The sequence below is a fragment of the Pseudopipra pipra genome, chromosome 5, assembly GCF_036250125.1.
Source record: "Pseudopipra pipra isolate bDixPip1 chromosome 5, bDixPip1.hap1, whole genome shotgun sequence".
Taxonomy (NCBI): Eukaryota; Metazoa; Chordata; class Aves; order Passeriformes; family Pipridae; genus Pseudopipra; species Pseudopipra pipra.
In genome coordinates, this window is record NC_087553.1 from 15163485 (window position 1) to 15185692 (window position 22208).

Sequence of the window (22208 nt, forward strand, 5' to 3'; positions counted from 1 at the left end):
GTACAGTCAAGTGGTTCACCTCTCCAGACACCCTTGTGGAGAACCCTTGGCCACATCTCGTTTCCAAGCCTGAGCACCCTCATTGAACATGCACGTGCTGTTAGCAGACATGGTAGTAAGATCCATGAGGGCACTGCCTGATTTTAGGAGGCATTTGTAAGCTGCAAGAAAGCCTTGAGCGAGCTCTGATTCCAGCAAAAGTTTGGTTATGCTTTCAGCATTGGTAACCTGTCCTTGAACATGATGGATGGCTGCATACAATAAAGCACTACAAACTCTTGCTATTCTATGTACTAGAACAGAAAAATAACATGATGCTAATAATAGTTACTGACAATTCAGTGCTGCTTTTTATTTATGGCTCTCAAAAGCACATGATATTCCTTTACATCTATGCAGTTCTCATGTCACAAGGCTAACTAGGGAGAAAGATAAACGCGGGAGAAAGATAAACACAAGAGAAAGATAAACACAGGAGAAACTTTGGAAGAAACCTCTCACCAAAGCTCACGTCTCTAGGAAATAATTTGCAAATTTTTAAAAGTCTTGAAGATTCATAAAATCATTCCAGGAGCTAATTACATTTCAGCAGCCTACCTGCAAATGGCGACAAAAGTGTTTTCTTTTAATTAGTTGACTGAGTGAATTATATTTGAAATTAATGATCTTCTCTATATTGCTGCTCGTGTCTGCTGGAATTCTAAGGGAGAAAAATCCCTGCCTATAACATCTCCTGCTCTCTCAGCTAATCCCATGCAAAACAGAGTATTATTAGTGAGGTGACAGGAAGAATTTGCCTCTTAGCAGGCAAACAGTTTTCCCCCAGGCTGGGTAAAAGCATTTGCATTGCGGCAAATTTTTTATTTGCAAATTGAACATGGAAATCCAAGTTAGAGCGGGTATCAAGTGTTCCTTTACACTTCTCACTATCTCTGGCATGCTCAGAAAAACACAGCTCCTCCTGTAGGTAGCTGAAGTTGTCATGGCAATCTGGTTTGTTTAGTTTTAAATTTTTTAGTTTAAATGTACTGTTGCGAGCTTTGATGACTCATACCTAGAACCTGTTGCAGAACTATCTGAACTTATTGTTCCTGCTGCAAAAATGAAATGAAAAGATACTACTTAAAGCCATAAACAATATGACAGGAAAATACTTGAGGAATTGTCTAACAGACCTTTTGCTGAGCTTGGAAAAGCTCTCGTCTCAGCACTGCCAAACCCAGGCAATTAGACCACAAGGATTGTGAGACTAGGGAAAAAACCACAAGATTTATAGAAATTTATGAGGCATTTCATTTGTTTTCTGATTTTGGAGCATTTAAAGCTTTTCCCCCCAGCTTCCAGGGACTAAGATTACAGATTTCTTTTCAAAACTGTGCTACACAAGTGATCACAAAGGTCCAACCGTGTCCCACCGAAGCTGCATGGAAAAGTGGAGGGCAGTGATCCTATTTTTTCTAGGTGCATACAACAGTGTAACCTACTGCCTACCCAGTTCTGGGATAACTGTCCTATTCCTGACAGACAACCCTAATCCCAAAGACCCAGTGGGAATCATCCATTTGCAAGTGGAATATTTTCCAGCACTGGGAGTTTTATGAAGGTAAAGGCAAAGCATTCTCCTGGTTGCAAAAAAAAAGGGCCTATCTAGAAGACAGGTGGTAACAGTGCACTTAACTAGTATTTGGAAAAAGAAGGGGATGTACAAAGCAGATGGGGATCTGAAACAGCAGCAGGAAGATAGCTGTTGCCCTTTCAGAAGTCACAGACCTTGGTTATGCTCTTCTGAGAAGACCTCCACGTTGCCAGGCACTCTGGGAGGTTTCAGTTCACTATTAAGGGTAAGAAAAGCTTTCTTATTAGGGAAAGCTTCTTTCTCTCTTGTATTAACAGCTGAATTGATTGCAGCCCAAGGCTCTCTTCATCCTCTACGAAGCCCTAAACCCAAGTGTGTTTAACAAGTCACTTCACAATAATGTCCTCCTAGGGCACATGTGGCTGCAATTATAACCAGGTGGTGGCATTTAGGGATATAATCTTAAAATTGTATATATTTGCACTTCCCCTGGGGAACTGTCAGTCCAGTCATGCCTTCCCATATGAGTTTATTTTCCTGCTCTGTATATTGTCAGCCTAAACATTTGCTTTTCGGAGCCTTAGAAGAAAAAAATTCCCACTCCATCTATCCAGCTCATATGGTGATGGTGGAGTAAGACTATACAAACAAGCAACAGACTACTTCCATTTAACATCCAAATGTGACTATAAGCTACACAGAAAATACTTGTAACTGAAGGAAGTAGCTGTGTATTCCCTTTCATCAAACCTTTTGCATTTAGGGGAAAAAGAGATGCCAGTCAGCAGGAGATAGGAATAGGAAAGACAAAGATAGGGATAAACAGACAGCTGCAGCTTGATAAATAGCAAGGTAACTCTTCTGCATGGGGGGCTTGGGGGAACCAGGGGCACAGGAAGAAAAGCAGCCTATGTTGTCTTCTGTAGCTACACAGCCTGAAGAGCTTTAATCTGGTGAATGGCTCTCCATCAGTTGTTTCAACTCTGGGTCTAACAATCTGAAAAATATCGAATTCTTGAAGAGTAAAGACTTTCAAAGAGCCTGTGAGTTTCCAGTGAAACCTGAGCCTGCTGACAGGGTCTCAGTGCTGGAAAACCTGGGACTGATCTCATATTTTTCCTTCTGCAAACCCCCATGTGCTGTGGGTGAGGGCATGTCTTGCCATCAGACCCGATCCTCTGCTCGTCACCGACAGCAGCACACTCCAGAAGTCACACAGCCCAAATCCCCCAGCCACCGGTGGGCAACTACTTCTGAAGAGGCAGCAGCAGATGGAGGGTCCTCTAGACAGCCACTGAAATGCTGGTGGCTGATCCTCAGGAAATTAAAAGCCAGACCTCATAAACCTACTGTGATAATCTTTCTGGAAATGGGCCATTGTATTCCAGGGCGTTCCCATACTGATGGGAACCAAAGGGATGTTCTAGGCACGCTGCTTTGCCTCAGAGACTGCCTCAGAGTCTTCCCCTTCTGTATGGAAGTATTTTGGAAAGCAAAATGCATGGCCTATAGGAGTCAATGGCCCCTGCTTTGGCTGCACCCTCTCTATTCCATATGCCGGCTTTTTGGCAGGAAAGGCTTTTTGTGTAACCAGCACTTGCAGCAAGCACTATGACCCATTAAAATGCCCATCAGACTGATTTCCAGAGCAGCACTACCTATCAGGGTCTATTCATCAAGCCAAGAAAACTTAACTGAGAGAGATGCTGAAATCTTTCACGTGGCTCTGGGAAAGCCATTTTCTCTGTAGGGTCGCCTTTGCTTTGGAGCATCATCTTCCGGACAGGTTCTTCCCTATCCCCAGCCCCCTTGAAATATTTGCACTTAATGTATGGCCTGTCTGGCCCCTGGGAAGGCACGAGAGCAATTCTTATCAATACTGTTGTTCTCCCTTTTGCCTAGAAGTGAATGCTGGGTGCCTGCAGAGATTACACGTAGGGCTGAAGTTAAGCACCTTTGGGCACACGATAGAAAGCACTGGCATAACAGGCAGAACTTGACCACCACTCAAGTAGCATGTGCAAGCCTGGCTGATTAAGAGCTGATATGTCACAGGGGTCCATTTTAATACCAGCTCCTAGCCTAAGGTCAGTGACAACCCCATACCAGAGTAGTTGCTATGCTTGACTTCTGTTACCTTGGCAGAACTGGCTGGCACAGGGACCAGTTTTTCCAGCACAGGTCCACAGTCTGCCTCTTGGTAGTTCATTCCCTTTGAAGTTACAACTGGGATGATTAAATGCATCGCTCAGAAAACAGTCACAAATCTCTGTGAAAAGGATTATGTGCCAGTTTTTATGTATAAGCACTTCTTCAGCTTTCTGCAGCACTGAATTCTCATTTACCTGATTGAAACAGCAAAGAAATATAGAAAGCCAGCTTACAGAGAGAGCAGTTCAACCATAGGACAATTCTATCTCAAGGCAGTCCTAGTAGAAATGCGTTAACTATTTAAGGAAACACCACATAAAACCTGCTTCATGCTCAGTGATCAGCCTACAGAGGTCACAAGGCAAATGCCAGTAAAGATTAATATAACTTGACTCCCAAAGACGTAGGTTTTTAAAACAAAACATACTTTTAGTTTGAAATTACAGGTAAGATTTAATCTGTTTTGCACACCTTAAGACATGCTGCACAATGGACTTTTCCTTTGTCACACTACAGTGTTAGTAATGCAATCTGTTTATCCAGAGGCCTCCTACTTCTTTCCCCTCCAGAATGGCAGAAGAAAGAAACATTGTGCAAAACGTTTGAAGCATGTCAGCCCACTGCTCAACACACTCCTAACTCCTGAGCTGCACTTCAGTACACTGTTTACCCAAAGCTGGGTAATTCTCCAAACCTTTCTAATTACATTCTTCCCCAGATTCTGTCTAATACAAGCAAGAATGTTTGAACAGAGGTTTGGGATTGGTTTTCCTATTTCAAATATCGCCTACCCATAGCAGATTTTGAGATGAAAATCTGTGTTCTTTAAGGTAGGCTACTGGAGAAGGCACATCCTTCCTGCAGTGTACAACAGCCTGTGTGGACAGGCTTTAATGGCAGGGCTTACGAATAGCAGGATTCCCAACACCTTCATTTCTGCCTCTGCTGAGAAAGGGAATGGTGGACACATCTCATCTTCTCAGATCCCCTTTGCCAAGCAACACACTGAAGGCCATGGAAATGTGGCTTTCATTATGTCACTAAGTTTTGGGAATATCACTTGTAATTTTAAGGACAGTAATTTAGCAAACATGATGGACAAATGACTGTTTTTAAAGACTGAAAAACTGTCACTGTTTCAGCATATTTAGCCTTTCAATTGTTAAATAAATCATTATCTGTCTACTTTGATTTATACATTCATGTTGTCCAAGACTGGAGACAGGTTGCACAGAACATAAGGCATGTTCTAAGGCCAAACTAAGCCACGCCAAAGGTCCATCCAGAGCAGGATCCTCTCTCCAGCAGTGACCAAAAGTTAATGCCAAGAAAACTATGTAGGAAGATGACAATTTTTTCCTCGATCTCTAGCTAGCATAAGGTCTCCCAGTTGGATGTGGTTTCTGCACATTTAGTAGCATGGATTTCTTTTTTCAACTTGGCAAATCTCTCTTTGAGCCTGCATAAACTTTCAGCACATTCCCAGTGTCCTGCAGGAAGAAGCTCCCCAACTCAACTACCTCTTGCAAGCTACCTCCTTGGCTTGCTTTGAGCCTGTCTCCTCTTAGATTCATTTGATACACTCTAAGCTCTCTATGCTCCCCTCTGACTCACTATTTTTTCAAACCCACAACTTACACCTACCCCTAAAGTTGGTTCCAATAACCCTTGCCAGCCTTGGGACGCCTCACCAGCTGACACATAAAGCTCACAAAAGTTAACAATACTCCTTTGGGTTCATCCTATGTCAGCCAAACCCCCAACTCCAGATCTAACTTTATGCATTTCACAAAGACTGCCACACATTTCCAAACTACTGTTTTCCTTTTTTATTCCACTGTTATCAGCCTTCCTCCTAGTCCAACAGAACTGGCCAAGTCTTACAATAATGTTCAACTCTGTTGAAAACCATAACATTTACCCTGAGGAGACATGCACAAAAACCACACTTCCAGCTCAGTGCAAACAAAGACAACTCCTTGAAAACAGAAACTCCCATTTGTGACCTGCATGATCTTCAGAGTTACAAAACAACCTACCCGCTGCCTGAGCACTAACCCTTGCTTCAACTACAATTATGGTGTTAGTAATCACTTCAACATCACCACCCAAACCTGATCTTTCTTTTAGTTTCACGGGGCTTCTCCCTTCTGGTCTTGGCACCAAACTCAGCTCTTCCACTCTCTTCTTCCAAACTCAACCCAAATTGCAAATAACATCCTGGCTTTAAATTCAGTGCTGTATCTCAATTACTGCCTTCAAAACCTCATTAAAAGCTTCCCACAATGGCTCCTCGTATGCTGCTGCTACTGTAGATGTCCACAGTTGAAGTACATACTGTTTAGGAGCTTCTCTGAGGCTGAACCATAAGCACAAACTCTCTGGGATCCACCAGTTGAGCAGCAGTCATACACACCAGCACCTACTTGGATGTTGAATATCCTCGAGCCCTGATGTCCTAGACCCTAACCTAATGTCACTCCTAATACCAGGGCCAGAAAGTTATATCACTTCCAAACCACCCTCAAGCAGTTTACTCAGCTAATACCACTTCTTATTTCCACCCTGTGGAAATGCCAGGCTTTAAAAACAGTATTATCTCTTCAGCCACCCTCTTCCTTGCACCTAAGCTGGACACCAACCCTGCATCTCAGACTCACCATCCTGCTGGCCAGACACACAGATCACGGAATCATCAAATAGTTTGGGATGGAAAACACCTTTAAAGGCCATCCAGTCCAACCCTTCTGTGATAAGCAGGGAAATCTGCAACTAGATTAGTTGCTTAAAGCCCCATCCAACTTGACCTTGTGTGTATCTAGAGATGCGGCACCTACCACCTCTCTGTGCAACCTGTTCCAGAGCCTCACCACACTCATCATAAAGAATTTCTTCCTTAAAGCTACTCTAAATTGATCCTCCTTCAGCTTTAAACCATTACCCCGTTGTCCTATTGCAACAGGCCATGCTAAAAAGTTTGTCTTTCTTTCTTTTAAGCCCCCTTTAAGTACTGGAAGATGCTTGAAGGTCCCCCCAGATCCTTCTCTTATCCAGGCTGAACAACCCCAACTCTCTCAGCTTTTCCTGATAGCAGAGGTGTTCCATCCCACTAATCATTGTCATGGCCCTCCTCTGGACTCAATCCAACAGGTCCATGTCTTTCCTGTGATAAGGATCCCAGAACTGGACACAGCATGCCAGGAGGGGTCTCATAAGAACAGAGCAGAGGGGCAGAATCACCTTCCTCGACACCACACCTGTGCCACTTCAACCCTGCTAGCTCCATCTGACATCCCAGCCCTGCACTTAGGATGACTGGCACAATGTCAGTTCTGCAGCAATAGCTCAGCTCTGACCATGGCAAGATAAAGTCTCAGGTGAAGTTACAGGTCGAGTCTGAAAGAGGAGGTGAGGAAGAAAAAGGTTTGCTGCCAAGATAAAGGCCGTGGTCAGTGGGTGCATCATGGGCTGTCAGTTCAGAGACAGTCACTGCATCTCTGTCTGCCTGCAGGACTGACATTGAGGCCTGCTGGAAGGATGGGTTTCCTGAATGGAAGATACAGGCTTCTGGGTAAATTGGCTAAAATGAGGATTAAGACCAAGCTCAGCAGAAGTGGAAGAAGTGGGATATCTACAGGGTTTTAGAATCCCTTCAGAATAGTAATACTGTTTTTTACTGGCATGGATTTCCTTAATTAGGTTTGGAGCAGGTAGGTGTTGCTGGACTGTAGATGAAGCCAGGGCTGCTGCTGATGCCAAGGGAGGACCTCAGCCAGTAGCACTCTGACTTGTTTTTCCCAAGGCTATTAATAAAATTCACAGTGCCAGTGGTAAAAATAGTCACTTTTTCATCCCTCAAGAATGACTTAGCTTTTGGGTTTAAAAAAACCTTCCCCTGTCACTACAAGATGTAAAGAGACAAACATGCAAAAGACACATGCAGCACAGAATAGGTAACTGAAATCAAGCCAGGACCATTTATGACTTGATGACCCCCATCTTAGCACAAACATATGAAAAAGGGACAGCAGCAAATCCTTCACACTGTGCTGCACCGAGTCTGATATTAATGACTCCACCAGAAACACTGCAAACACATCAGAGCTTTCCAAATCAGACAAAGTGCTTCCTGGAAGCCCTTTTAGCCTTGATGGTAAAAGGAGCTGTTGCCACATTATCATAAAGATCCCCAAATGAGATCCAGCCCGATTCTGCAGCAGATGTTGAATAAGGATTGATCTTAATCTGTGTCTCGGCTGCAATTCCACTGTTGGAATGAGGAACCAGAAAGGCCAGAAAGTGGCACAGAGGAGGACTGCTTCCCTTCAGGAAATTCCTCCAGAAGGATCCAGTAGTCAACCAGAGCAAACATTTACGCACATGGCCCTTCCACCTTCACTGATCAGTCACTGATATTCCACCAACAGCCATGGTCATCCCTTTTTTACATAAACTTCAGCTGAAGCCAAAACTCTGAATGCTTGCATCCCGTATCTCAGGAGCATCCAGTTCTAAGGTTTAGGATTAGACTTCAGACACTGGGCTTTCCAGTCCTGTGCTCAGGCAATTAAACTACATTTTTTGAGCTTTGCATAAAAATAAGTGCACATAGTTCAGTAAGAAAGCATCTCTAATGTAACTCTATAGGACCAGGAGCGTGCTTTGGTTGCTTTCTATTCTAGACAGAGCAATTAAGAAGTAGACAACAAAACAAGACTTCTCAATTGCCACTTGTAAACCATTTTAGTGCAGGAAAAAAATAACATCAAGACTACATTTTTGAAAACTTCTGTCTGATCACTGGCACTGTACCTCGTCAGGAAATACGGTGAGAATGAAGCTGGATTGTCCTGCTCTGAAAACATCGGCATGGATCCTCCCATTATCCAGAGGCGGAAATACAACAGGAGAATCACCTTCAAAGAAGAACATCTCTGTTAGCAATGCACTACTAAGAAGAACTAAGGCCTTCAGCAAATATTTTTGCTCTGCAAAGTGAGGCAGCTCAGCAGTTTGGGCAAAATTCAAGTCTGCTCCCCTATGCAGGGCGACAAACCTGCGAACCCTCAGCACAGACAGCACACTGTGATGTTGTGTATCCCTCTTCCATGTCTGCCTTACTGACAGCAACTGGCACATCTCGGCTACCCACCACAAAGGTAGCATTTTGAAGGACAAATCCGTCACCCTGTTGCAGTGCAGACTGCAGAGTTTTGCTATTGACCTCTACCTAAATACAGAGGGGAAAATCATGGCTGATGTTCTTAAAAGCTCTTATCATTCATTCATGTTGGCACATGTGTAAGGACAAGCTTCATTGGTGCTTCTCATGATGTGTACTCCTAATTCCTGGAAGGATTTCTGTGAGCTGGCACTCCTCCACCTTTCTGGTAACCCTTGTCAAAGGACAAGCAAGGGGATCCAGCTCCTAGAGCAGCACAGGGAGCTGCACACTCAGCACACCCCCACAGTGGGGCTTGTCTTCTCCCCTGAAACATGTCAAGTCCTGCCCATCAAGCAGCAGGTATTTGCAGGAAAAGTTTTCCTTATGACTCTTACTGAGCCCTGCACTGGCATTAACAGCATGCCACTGACAAGGCAGTCCAGTGCCAGAGAGTCCCCTGTATTTAGGGCAGGAAATACTTGCAGGTGATTACATGGTTGTAAGGGCAACCACTGTAAATCAAAAAAAAATTTGAACTGAAAACACAGTAATATTCTTGTTTCTGACCAGCTGAAATTTTCTAGGCTGATTTCCAAGACTAACTTTGTATTAAGATCTACCATTTGAGTTCCTGAGTCTTTTGGGATACCACTACACATTGTTCATTCTTGTCAAATACACAGAAATACATGGTCAAGTCCATTCATACTTACATAGCTTATCACCAAAGCAGCTCTCTTCAAAAAAGGCCTTGCGGTATACAAGAAATTCTGGTTGTTGTTTGCAGTCAGGTAGCTGAAATATGAGGAAACAAATATTTGTTGTAATGCTTTTGAAACCAAAGCTCGTTTTTCAAATGGAGAAAAAACTGTACATTATTTTAACCAACCTAAACTAATGATGCAGTAATGACATCAACTCTTCAAAGATCTTTCCACATAACTTAAGTAAAATACAGTGACTAGTTCAGGTAATACACACTATAATACACTGCAGTTTTCCCATCAAAATCTGGTTTGGGTCTGTTTGTTGGTTTGGGTTTTTTTCTTCAAATCTTCAATTAACTCCTTAATCCTCAGAAAAATCCCATGTGTGTCTCAGTAAGATTGCTGTCTTCAGACTCCCAGAAGACTCCACCGAGACACATTTTTAAAAGGTCACCCAAACAGAACAATTCAATTTTAGACCGTGATTAAAATGCAAAAACTCCTTGTTCCCAGCTCTCCGCTCAGTCCCTAGAGATGAAAATAACTATCTGGGAGAACTGATTTTAAGCACTTTTTTGGAATGTATTCTGCATGCCTAAGTTTCATTATATGTCTGCTGACAAAGTGGTATGATAATTAATTGCACAGAGACAAACACACAGGTGGCTTACTGTTGTAGGAATGTTCATAAAACCCTTCCTGTTTCTCAATGAGTAAAATTAAACTGTATCTGAAGCCAAAACTACACATTTATTTTAATATAGAGTAGAAGCACTTGCCAAAGTCTAAGGAGCTTTCTTAATATAACAAACAGTGCCATACCCATGACATTAATTCCATGATAATTCCATTTCTATTGAACCTTACAGATGCTTCGTTATTGTAATAAAATAACGACAAAAAGAAATACAGAAGAGACAACAGGAATATTTTAGGCATATAGGAGCTAGAAAACTATTGAAAAAATGACAGGTTATTTTAAGAAGTTATAAATATCAAGTAAACAAAATAAATTCAGAAGGAAGACATTACACATTCTTCCGTGGAACATACAATCAGTACCAGGATACTCTATTTAAATGATTTACAAAAACTGCAGCTTGTATTGCAACACCTTCAAGCAAGTTACCTTTCCAAGCATGAAACCATCATATGTTTCGCCTGTGAACATCTAGGCATGTAAAACGTATCTTATTTCCTCTCCAAATTCCTCAAGACAGTCTATCATCTGATTGCTTCCACCCTTCAAATCTTTGAAAAAAACAAGATTGAAGCATTTCCTGATGCAGCCAAGAGCCTTTAATATCTGGCTTTTTGTTCAAATTTTCTATAGTAGGAAGTTTGCAAGCCTGGTCACCATGGTGAGATGAAAAAAAGATTATACTGCAGAAAAAAGCACCAGGGCAAAGCCAGCAAGACACAGAGGCAGCATTTAAAAAGAGGAAACAAGTACATCTGGGTCCTCTCTACAAAGTAACTCTCTTCAGAAAACTTTCCATAAGTGTCATGCTTAAAACTAGGCAACTAAACCATACAATGTAAAGCAAGCCAGATGACTTTCAGTCTTTGGTGTCTACTTATTGTCAAATGTTGACATTTAAGCACCAAACCTGACTTAAATGTCAGACTAATCTTCAAGGGCTGAACGCCTCAAAGTGCAAAGTTTCTCGAGCTCCCACTGATTTTAATCAGGCTCCAGCAAGTACAAGTGAGATGAAACTAAGCCTTCAGCTTCCTCTCCCCATGAAAGGTCAGGCTGGCCTTCAAGTGTTCACCATGGTCCTACTCCAAAGCCCACTGGAACCAAAGGGAAAGCCTCTCACTGACTTTAATAGCATTTGGACCAAACCCCAGTCTTTTGTTCCCTACTGGAACCTTTCATGAAACCCAACCACCTCATGATTTGCAGCAGGAACAGAAGTGCTTGGTTGCACTTTGTTTACATTTGTATGTGTGGAGAGAGGAGAGCCCTCTATTTATCACGCTGTGTGACTCTTTTCAAGAACCTGTTTTCACTCACTCATAGTTTTATCTCACTGCAACACTTTAGGCAGGAATTTTCCATTACAAATATTTGCTTTAGGTGGAATTATTCTGGGAAAAGATCAACTAGAACAGTTCAACTCTTTCACCAAGGCTTCAGTTACAGACAAAGGAGCACTTTTATCAGTGTCAAGGAGTCTGACAACTTCATCCTTGAGAAATTGCATCACTTGTTGCTCATTCATCCTTTGCAGTACGGTGAAGGAATACTTACTCTTTAAAAGTCTTGATTTTGAATTCTTTTGTTTGCCTATGAGGAACTAAATGCTGCCCACATATTGTACCTTCCTTGCAGCAAGCCTAAGACCATGCAGGCTACCAAGCACAGTTTCAAGATATGAGTCTGTCACAGAATCATAGAATGGTTTGGGTTTGAGGGCAGCTTAAAGATCATCTGTCTAAAGATCATCCAAAGTTCCTGTCCTCCCTGCCACAGGACACCTTCCACTAGAATCACGTTGCTCAAAGCCCCATCCAACCTAGCTTTGAACATTTCCAGGGATGTGGCATCCACAACTTCTCTGGCCAGCCTGTTACAGTGTCTCACCACCCTCACAGTAAAGAATTTCTTCCTAATATCTAATCTAAACCTGCCCTCCTTCAATCTAAAGGTCCTTGTCCTATGACTACATGCCCTTGTAAAAAGTCCCTCTCCAACTTTTTCATAGACCCCCTTTAGCTACTGGAAGGTGCTCTAAGGTCTCCCAGAGTCCCCTGTTCTCCAGCCTGAAGAACCCAAACTCCCTCAGTCTGTCTTCATAGTAGAGGTGCTCACTCCAGCCCTCTGACCATCTTCATGGCCTTCCTCTGGACTCTCTCCAACAGGTCCACGTCCTTATCTGCAACTCAAAGTTTATCTGAAATGTTCAATCAGATTGCAGTGTAGCTCTGGCCACTGCAGAGCAGGCCTTTTGAAAGCATTTCAGAAAACCCTGACGGGCCCTCTCAGTTTATGTTGTGGAGCAGCAACACCTCCAGGAAAAAAGAAAAACCTGCATTGACACTAACTGCAAATCACCACTCTGTGCTAGAGAGGAGATGAGGAGCAACAAGAAGGAACCAGAATGAAAGCAGTGGGTAACTGGTGAAGGAAGAGTTCAGAGAGCTCTGAGCTTTCTGATCCTTCCTCCAAATGCTTTTGCTACTTCGCAGCTTCAGTTAAGAAATTTTTTTTTCCACAATAATTCAGTTAAGAAGTTAAGCTCTTCCATTTTGAGAAGGCTGCTGTCCTGAAGTCTGTCTGGAAATCCCAAAAGATAACATGGTTCATTGCTCAGTAATCCTGCTCTCCACCCATCAGATTGATCCATGGGAGTGGCATAAATGGACAGGTTATGCTCAGTGCCTCAAAGCTTTATGAGAACCACATGGTTTTCCAGAGCATCTTAACAGAGCTACTACTTGTGTCAGGGAAGGTAATTATTACAACATCTCGTGTCTGGTGCAGGCAAAGAACAACACTCAGTTTGTGTCTTAAAATAAAATGAACTGCAAACAGGACCTGGATGAGGAAGTTTGCTATATGTCAGTGACACACAACAAGTATAATGAAGTAGTTTTTTACATGTAAAATTGCAGCTTGCAAACACATCTAAGGTTACAATGAACTTTGCTCAGGCAACCTTAAGATCAGCAACAGCTCTTAATTTGCCTTTAGCCAGGAGAAGCAAAGAAATCACCACTATAACAGCTAAACTGTTTTATACCCTTTTTAAACAGCTGCCTTGTAAAAAGTCACTTACAGGTCAGATTTCCATGCATTTGACAACCTCTCTAGGCTGCCAAACATCCCTCTGTTCATGGGAACCACTCCCTATCACCTGCTCCACCCCAACCAGTGCAGTGTAGCTCCCAGTGCCAGGACACACACATGCCTTCATTCCCACAGGAGAGCGGGTGTGGGACACAGGTAGGGAAAGTGTACTGATAGTAGCACCACATAGGAAAATGCTACCTCCACAGTAGGTGAACATTTCAAGGTGTGGTTCTTCAAGATTTTCCTAAGAAAATTATAAAATTTGAGGAGGAAATCCAGACTGCCAGCTTCATTAAATGAGTACGAAAAGAGCCCATTTGGGCAGAGGTTCCACTTCTGCTTCGTGCCAGCCTTCCCACAAAGTAAACCAGCATGTAATTGCCTACTTGCTGTCTTTTAAAAGCCTTTCAGGAATACTCCCCAAAGCAACCAGAATCACAACAAACAATAAATGCAAGAAAAGCTTAATAATGCAGGGACTTCTCTCATGAAGTTCGAGTGGAGGCCAGGACAGATATTTGGCAGCTCCTGCTTCCTGAAAAGCACAGCTCATCCTGAAATCAGTTACATCATCAGGGCACTGTGAGGTTTTATAATTGAAGACAGCAGGGTAGGTGGCCTAGTAAAATTCAATACCATGCATTTTACAGGAACATAAACTTTGCTGGTACCATATGGACTCTGTGTTAATCAAAACAAACTTCTCCAAGAAGCAGGCAGCTTTTTTAATTTGCGTGTACCATTGGAGGCATCCAGAGTTTACAGAACAGTGTGGAGCAGCACTTCTGGTGCTGTTCATTGCCATGGCTGCGTGAGCTATTGCAGACCACTATGGGCAACACATTTATCCCACACTGCAGCTGACTCAGCTTTGGTGTAAAACGTGAACTTGCTTTGTGTTCTCTTTGAAGGCAATTAAGATCTATGATAGATGCTCCCAATTAGGAACACCTAAAACACCATGATAAGTATGCAGTAGAATCAGCTTTGGCATTTCAAGAGCATGTTTTGGTCAGGTCCCACCACTGTGAGAGGATCATTGCTCCCATTTATATTCTTCTCAGGAAACAGATCCAGTTCCCAGCAACCACCAGAGTTTTGAACTAACACTTTCAAAACCCTAATAATAAAAGAAGATATTGGAAGGACGAGTATAGAAGCAAGGCTGTTCTCTTATTCTCAATTATTGATAACAGTAAGACATCTCTAATCAAGACATTTTTAAACTCAGAAGGGGCTATTTTAAGTGCATGTCAAAGCTTTAGGTCATGGATAGATGCACACCTAATTCCAAACCAGTTTGACAGACTCTCCTGGTGAGAATGAGCAAGTTTTACAGGAGCCATACTCTGTCTATAGAGACCACCTTACCTTTTCTTCTTAAAGAGGACTTCCCTATCGTCTGTCCAGCCAGCTGCATCTTATATTGGAGAAATATCTTTTCCACCTAGCTCAGCCTACATTCTCCTTGAGGACAACCATTGAAGGGCAAATGTATGTGAAATCCCAAGGAGAAAATAGGAATGAAAATCCATCATGGAGTAAAAAAATTGAAGTAAAAAAAAAAAAAAGAAAAGAAAAGAAAAATCAATATATTCCAGACACGTCTGGATATTTAACTTGCTTAAAATACCTGTCAGTGCAGGGAAATAAAATACCAGTCATAACTACAGGTTTTGCAAGGAAGAAGAAAAGCCCTCCTGCTTCCTTCTTTATGAGTAGTCTTGACATTCCTCACAGCATGTGTGTGGCATCTTTGCTCCTTATCTCCCAAGAGAGCTCTAAAGCCCAGCTACCACTACCCACACAGAGCCAGATGCGTAAACACACACAAACAGAAGCAGTTTTACAGACTCTTTTGGGAGCCATGAAGAGATTTTATGAAAAGTCACAAATGTTTTAACTGATTTGCACTGATAATGTCATGTGCTCTTTGTGTACATTTTCAGTTGTGACCATATTTGGAGTTATTGCCGTTTACTGGATTTTTGGAGAAAGCAAAAGCAGGGCATAACTGCACTGGCATATACAGCAGAGGTGGTGATCCGACTCATGGCTTTTCCTTATTCTCTTAGGTAATACATACCTCATTCTGTGTGGGATGAAAGTAGAGGAAGAAAACTGGGAGGAGCAGGGAAAGGAGGAGAGAGAGGCACAGTAAAGGATCAGGAATAGAAAGAGAAAAAAGGAAAGTAGCAAAATGCACTTAACAGATCAAAGATGTGACCAAGAAGATGAAAAAGAGTTTCTCTTCATACCAGACATTCCACAGACATGACAAGGAGACAAGGTGGAGGAGGGCTAACAGGAAAAATAAGACTTCATCAAAGCATGGTCACCTTCTGCCAGATCTCAGGAAACCAAAGCACTGTGCCTGCAATTTAAAGCTTCCATCGATTTCAGCCATTTTATTTCCCTCACATCACACACACCTGAGGCATTGAAATCTTCCACTAGGCTCGTTATTCCCTGTCCTAGCCCAGTGAAGGGCTGGTGTAGGGGTATTTCAAGTGACTCCATTATAAGCAGCACTGACAGCAGCTTTGGCTGCTCCCCACATTCAACTACAAATCCGTATTTTCAGCTGTTTGTGCTTTTGACAAGCTTTATTCGTTCAGGCTGAAAATTTTGCATTCCAGGAGCTTGTGTCAAGCTGAAACTCTGTTCTTCCTCGAAAGTATCCGGTAAAATAGTTAGGCTGTTCCTGAAAAAGCAATTAGAGAGATTGGCCCATATCAACAACATCGTGCAACCACTTCACTGGGAAAGCTTCAGTGGTTCTGTACTTTGGAGCAGGGATTTGAGGTTTAGTAGAGGGACTGCAGAGATGCTGCTGTTGTTGATTTCGGTGACAACTGACTGCTTCTGGGCATGTGACAAGCCACTGGGAAAAGAACTCCATTTGCAACACTCACTAGAGATCTGTAGCAATTCTCCAGGGTCTCCAGCCCTAACAAACACTTTCTAGAAGGAACAGCATCAGATTCTCTTTGCATCGCTCCTGCAAAGCCATTGATAGGAGACTCTCCTGCAATGCCTGTATCCAGCCTGGAGGAGACCATTTGCTTGGACTGTAGAGGGCTGAAAATTTGTGTCTGAAGAGAAGCCTACCTGAGCATGTGTTACAAGGAAGAGACAGGATATAAAGGGACAAGAAAGGAAGGTAGGCCCAAAGAGGAAAGGGACAGGGAAAAAGATGAGCCAGGAGGAGAAAGATAGAGTTACGTGGAGATATTCAGACCTCTCCTGCTGTCAGAGATCTAGCAGCAGTATCCAAAAAATCTGCTGCCACTGGAGCTCCATTCACTGGTGTCCCCAGTGAGCACTCAGGAGCTGGACTGCAGCACAGGAGGGAGGAAAACCCCTGCTTTCCCCAGAGCAGCTCCACTTGTGAAAGCAGCTGTGCTGTTGACAAACCAGCCTAGAACAAGCAGATGGACCCAAAACCACAGAGGACAGCCAGGACTCCTACAGACTGACTGCTGCCTTTTCAGCTGCACAGGAAAGATCAGGCAGCACTCGAATACAGCCGTCCCCAAGACACAGCACAACATCCACAGAGCACACTCACTCTGCATGGCCAGGCTGGGTGAGGGGGCTGCTTGCACAGGCAGGGAGCACGAGGTCTGTGAGGTATCTAAAACACACTCCCTAATCACAAAAAAACTAGCTTACTCAGCAGCTTTTATGTGGAGAAGGGAGGAGGTTATCCTCCACTCATGCACAAGGCTCTGTTATCATGGCTGTAAATTATTGAGGTGTCCCTGGGAAGCAAGTGTCCTAGTAAAAATTTACAAACAAGCCATAAAAGATGTGGAGGTGTGCTTCCCTGCCTTGATGTTCTCTGTAAAGTGTTTCATGCGACTAAATACACACTGATCCCACTAGTCTGCTAATTTACAGAAGGAACCAGGGTGGCTTTAAAATTATGTATGTGTAATTAGGGAATTAAGACTAACTTTTTGCTGTTGTCTTTGACAAGGATGCCAGTGAGCAAACTTAAAAAAAAAAATCAACAACAAAAAATAGCAGAAAAAGGGCACAGAAATCACTGTCTGTGAAACTGTCACTATTTTTGGTGACCCTCCTTTCTCCTCCACACATCAACTCTAAAAATGGGATAGGCACTGATAAGAAGCATAGGGGTAGGTAAGGGTCAACTGGTCCCAATCCCAAACCTGAAACAACTTTTTAAGGAATTTAAAACATTCTACTGGTACAGAGTTTGACTTGAGGAAGGAGGAGAAGAAAGAGAACTTTTACAGGCGAACCTGTTCTCAATCAGGGCAAATTCTCAATTGTGGGTTGTTGGGTTTTTTCCTTAAATATATTGCTCAACTGAGTTATACTTCATAAATCATCATTTAGGGTTGGCTCAAAAAATCCTTTTTGCAATGCTTGGAGAGGCACATAACATTTTAGTTGTGAGCATTTCTGGTAAATCAAATAGAAGTGGTAAGCAAAAGTCTGTTTTCAAAGGGAAACATGGGCACAATTTGCAAAGAAATGCAGGGAGAAAATAAGCACCCAAACCTCCTGTAAATGTAGCCTGAAGAGCATTGCTTTATTCCAAAACCTATTTGTTAGGAATTTTTTTTAATTCTTACATAATTTATTTGTAATCTGAAACTACACGTAAAATTCAATTTAAATCCACATTTTGCACTTAACTGGGGAGGGGGGAAAAATTCAGGCATCTACAATTTGGATCCTTGACTTTGAGATAAGAGGATGAAAAGAGGAGCAGTTATCACATTGCTGTGATGGGGGAGGGGGACTGTGGACCTTCAGGACAGTCAAACAGGGTATGTTTGGGGAGTTCACCAGCACTAAGGTCCAATAACCAATTTATGGACATAGATTAAAAAACAGCAAGTGAAAATGAGAAAATAAGTAAAAACAAGTCAAAAGCAAAATTCAGGGAGGGACATTCATGCATGTGATAATTATCTTTCCTCCTCCTCCCTTGGCTGTCTCTGCCTTAAGACAGTGAGGTCCAAGTGGACTAAAGGACCATGTTGGCACAGGCTTTACGAGAGCAGGAGAGAGTAAGTACTGTGAAAAAGGCGCTACTGCAACAGCAATGGTTTTCTTATTGAAGCGTTAAGGAAGATGGAAAAGCTCACGTGGTTTCTTCTGAAGATGCCCACTAAATTAAATGAGGTTATAACCTAATCATTTATAGCAGAATCTTCCCAAATTCCCGATAGATAGGAAAGGGATGGTCCTTGTTTGGATCTAGAATTTCTGTTACAAGCCACAAGTGGCAGAGACACTAAATTCAATTGCATCATCCTCAAACTGAAGCTTGGTCCCTTTGCCACAAGCTTTTCCTTCAAATTGAAACCCATCCTCCACCTACTTAAAACACAGTTAACTGCATGTTAGTGCTAAATACTTCGGGAAGAAGATACTTCCTTTCTGAAAAACTCTTAATTTGACATTTGCTCTACCATGTCCCTTTGCTTCTGCCAGATTAAATAACGCAATCTGTAAATATGTCACAGCCATCTCTGAAGACAAAATAAATAGTAAAAAAAACCCCAGCCTTCCTCACTCTTTTCCCTTAGAAAATGGTCTGTTATTCTTAACATCCTCAAAAATAGCTTGTTCTTTTTAAATATGAATGACATGAGTCTGTTAGCAATATAGTGAAGAATCAAAATAACATTCCTCAGAGCTGATATCCCTTCAGAGAAACTTTTTGATGTTTGCAATCAAATGCAACTCAATGCCAAAGTTATACTGCAACACAGAGAGAATCTGAAAGAAAACAATTCGAAAATTGGCAGCAAATTACTTCTTTTGTCAGCAGCCCTGTAAGTAAATCGTGCCTGTGCTATTACTGTTGGCATGAAATACCAAACACTACATTTCCAACAACTTTTATCTCTGTTACTTTTCCATGCAAACATCTACAAATCCTTAAATTCTTCAAATTAAAAATGGACCAGCTCTTTCATCACAGGCACTTGTGGTTCAGTTATGATAGGGTTCATCCATAAAAAATAAAAATTAAAATCTGCAATAGCCAGTAAAGATTAGTGGCTTACTTTAAATGGATTTCCTCTGCAAAGCTATTCTTTATATCTCATCTAAACAGATAATAAATGCTAAAAGCCAAAAGCACATCAATAAAAAAATAATTCTGGAACTTGGCAGAATTAGAAAAAATAATTACATTTTATCCTATTTCGACCACAATTCAGTCTCATCTACTGCCAGAAAAATAAAACCACAAATGTTTCAGTCTTCTTTAAGTCACTAAGATATTCACTTTGAACTGCATTGGCAAGTTCCAAAAAATAAGCAGTAGCAAGAAAACAACATAATTTTGTAGTCTCCATCTCCACGGAAGTAGGCTTAAATTCTGATATTTAAAAGCCTGGCAAGCATGAAAGATCCTGCACAGTTTCTCACATGAACGTTTATGGGATATTGCACTCAGCCAAAAATATGAGCAGCTTCTGTCTTGAGGATTTTCCCACAGCCTGTAACACACCCCCAGCCACATCAAACTTTTACAGGGTGGGGCTGGAGCTGACACTGAGTAACCACACCTTTCCACCTAACTGAGAGCCTCTCTGCCCCAGGCACCCCAGGCTAAAAGCACATACCTGCTCGGCTACAGGGAATCCCATGGAAGCACATCGGGAATTTTGTTCAAGGCTTTGCTCCCCTCCAATCTAGCCGTGTTCTGGGTCATTCTGGTAGACCATAACCAAGATCACTTTAACAAGGTCAGTTGGTAACAAATGTTCCTTCCACAGCCCTACTGTGCATTGCAGCTCCACAGTGCTGACGGGATACCTGCTCTGGCACCACATCCTCTGGCACTGCAGCTGTCCCACAAGCCAGCAAAAAGGAGAGTGCAAGGGTGTGGGCAAGCAGGCCCTGAAGGAGCCACACATCATGGGAAAGGTTGTAGGACCCTCAGAGGACCCACAGTTTGTGTTTGTCTGGACTTCAAACAGTGATGGGATCTGGTCAAAAACGACGCAGCTGTGCAGACAACAAGGTCATGGAGGAGGGCGAAGGTCAAAAGCTGTATCTGTGCTACCACAAACACATCCACTCATTCCTAAGGGATGGTGGTGGCTCTTGCAGGACCACTGCTGTACAGTGGACACAACCAGGACCTGGACCTCAAAGGCCACCAGAAGAGTTGCTGTGGAAGAACAGCAGCACAGACTCTGCTCCGCAGCACAGCAGCAGTCTCATTGCAGCTAAAGGAGGAGAACCTTTTCTCCCAAAAATCACTTGTAAAGAAGCCCCAGGACATGCAGCGCTGCAACAAAACTGACCTAGAGAGTCTTGCATAGATTTACTCACAGAAAACAGGTATTTGCATTAAACTAACCAATTCTTTTTCTTTTCTTGATGCCCTTCAATATTTGCACTGCATATATCTGATCCTATTATTAAACACAATAAATAGCCCTTGTTGAAAAACCAAAAGTACCAGCCAGCATGGGTAGTAATGTTGGCAACCAAGACTGAAGACAGAGAGCTGCCGTTATTTCTGTATTTGAGTTATTGATTAAATGTAACATCCGCAAAGCAGCAATCAGAATTGCTATTCCACAAACATTCCCAGAGAAACAGAGACTTATTCCGAGTGCCAATCACATGCGCTCTTGTGGTTAAAATGCAATTAAACAAGTAAAGCATCCAATATACCCACAAGCCAAACAAAAACAAATCACAGGAACCTAAACTGGGGAGTGAAAACAAAGGGAAGATTTTTAAAACATAATTCAAAAATGAGAAGTATCAATGCAGCCTGTTGTTTGTAAAACATCGAAAAAACTTTGAGGTTGCACGTATATGTATTACTTATACACAAGCAAAAGGGCCTTTTTCCAAAATATGTCTCAGTAGGAAAAATCTTGTGAAACAGTAATGCTTTACTTATTCCAGAATACTGTCCTTCTTTCTTATGCTTCCTGGTTTACTTTTGAAGTTTTTTTAAGAGATGAAACGGATGGGAAGAAAAACATTCCTGAATTAACCATGTAAAACTCTTGCCCTCAGACCCTGAAGAAAGAAGGTTATTCTGAGAAAAATAAGAGAGTAAGAATAATACCAAACAAATGTACAGTTCTAGCACTCTCTGTTTGATTGTATCAGAAACTAATACAGAGAACAACATCCTCACCAAGAGCAAAGAGTCAGAGGCAGAAGCCATGCTGGGGGGACACCAGGGACAGCTCCATGGAGACCCCGCAGGACAGCCAAGGGCATGGTGAGCCTGTGCACTATCTCCCTCGGATGGAACAGGCCAGGTGTTTTGGAAGAGTACAGCCACTCTGAGAGCAAGCACAAGATTTCAAATCACACCTGCCTTGTGGATCCACATGGATAAGAAAGGTGCAACCTCCAAACCAGCAGCACTTGCTATTAAATTTGGCCATCACGCCCCTCTGGCGGTGCTCAGCACAGGGGGCACCTACAGTCCAGACACCAGCCCTGGCTCAGAGCTTCTCCTCCCTGGTGAGGAGTCTCTAACCTGCCCTGCCTGGAGCAGGGGGCTGCCGCGGTGTTTTCTGGGGAGGGGGGAAGCAGCAGCATGGAGTTCACCTAAGCGGCTGCTGCCTGTCAAGGCTTCCTCCACAGAAAGCATCAGCTCACCCAAGCGCACTTTACTTGAGCGAAGCTATTTTGTCTGCTTCAGGTTTGTTTCCTTGAATTGATAGCTCAGGGCTATGATGGAGAAGACAGAAAAGGGCACTTTTCACAAGGGCCAGTAAGAAACGGATTTTACAATCCGTTTACAATCTGTGCTTCAGGCAACTTAATAAAACTCACATT

The 22208-nt window shown here is 42.6% G+C and overlaps 1 protein-coding gene across 2 annotated transcripts in view; it reads right to left on the minus strand.

Annotated features, from left to right (window-relative positions):
- Positions 1 to 22208, minus strand: part of TMTC1 (transmembrane O-mannosyltransferase targeting cadherins 1) — a 145790-nt gene that overhangs the window by 79388 nt on the left and 44194 nt on the right. For both annotated transcript variants that reach the window (XM_064654637.1, XM_064654636.1), the window contains exons 6-7: positions 9605 to 9686; positions 8540 to 8643 (exon numbers count right to left, since the gene is read on the minus strand). In XM_064654637.1, the coding sequence (XP_064510707.1) occupies positions 8540 to 8643; positions 9605 to 9686 (186 nt within the window). The remainder of the gene's footprint in view (positions 1 to 8539; positions 8644 to 9604; positions 9687 to 22208) is intronic.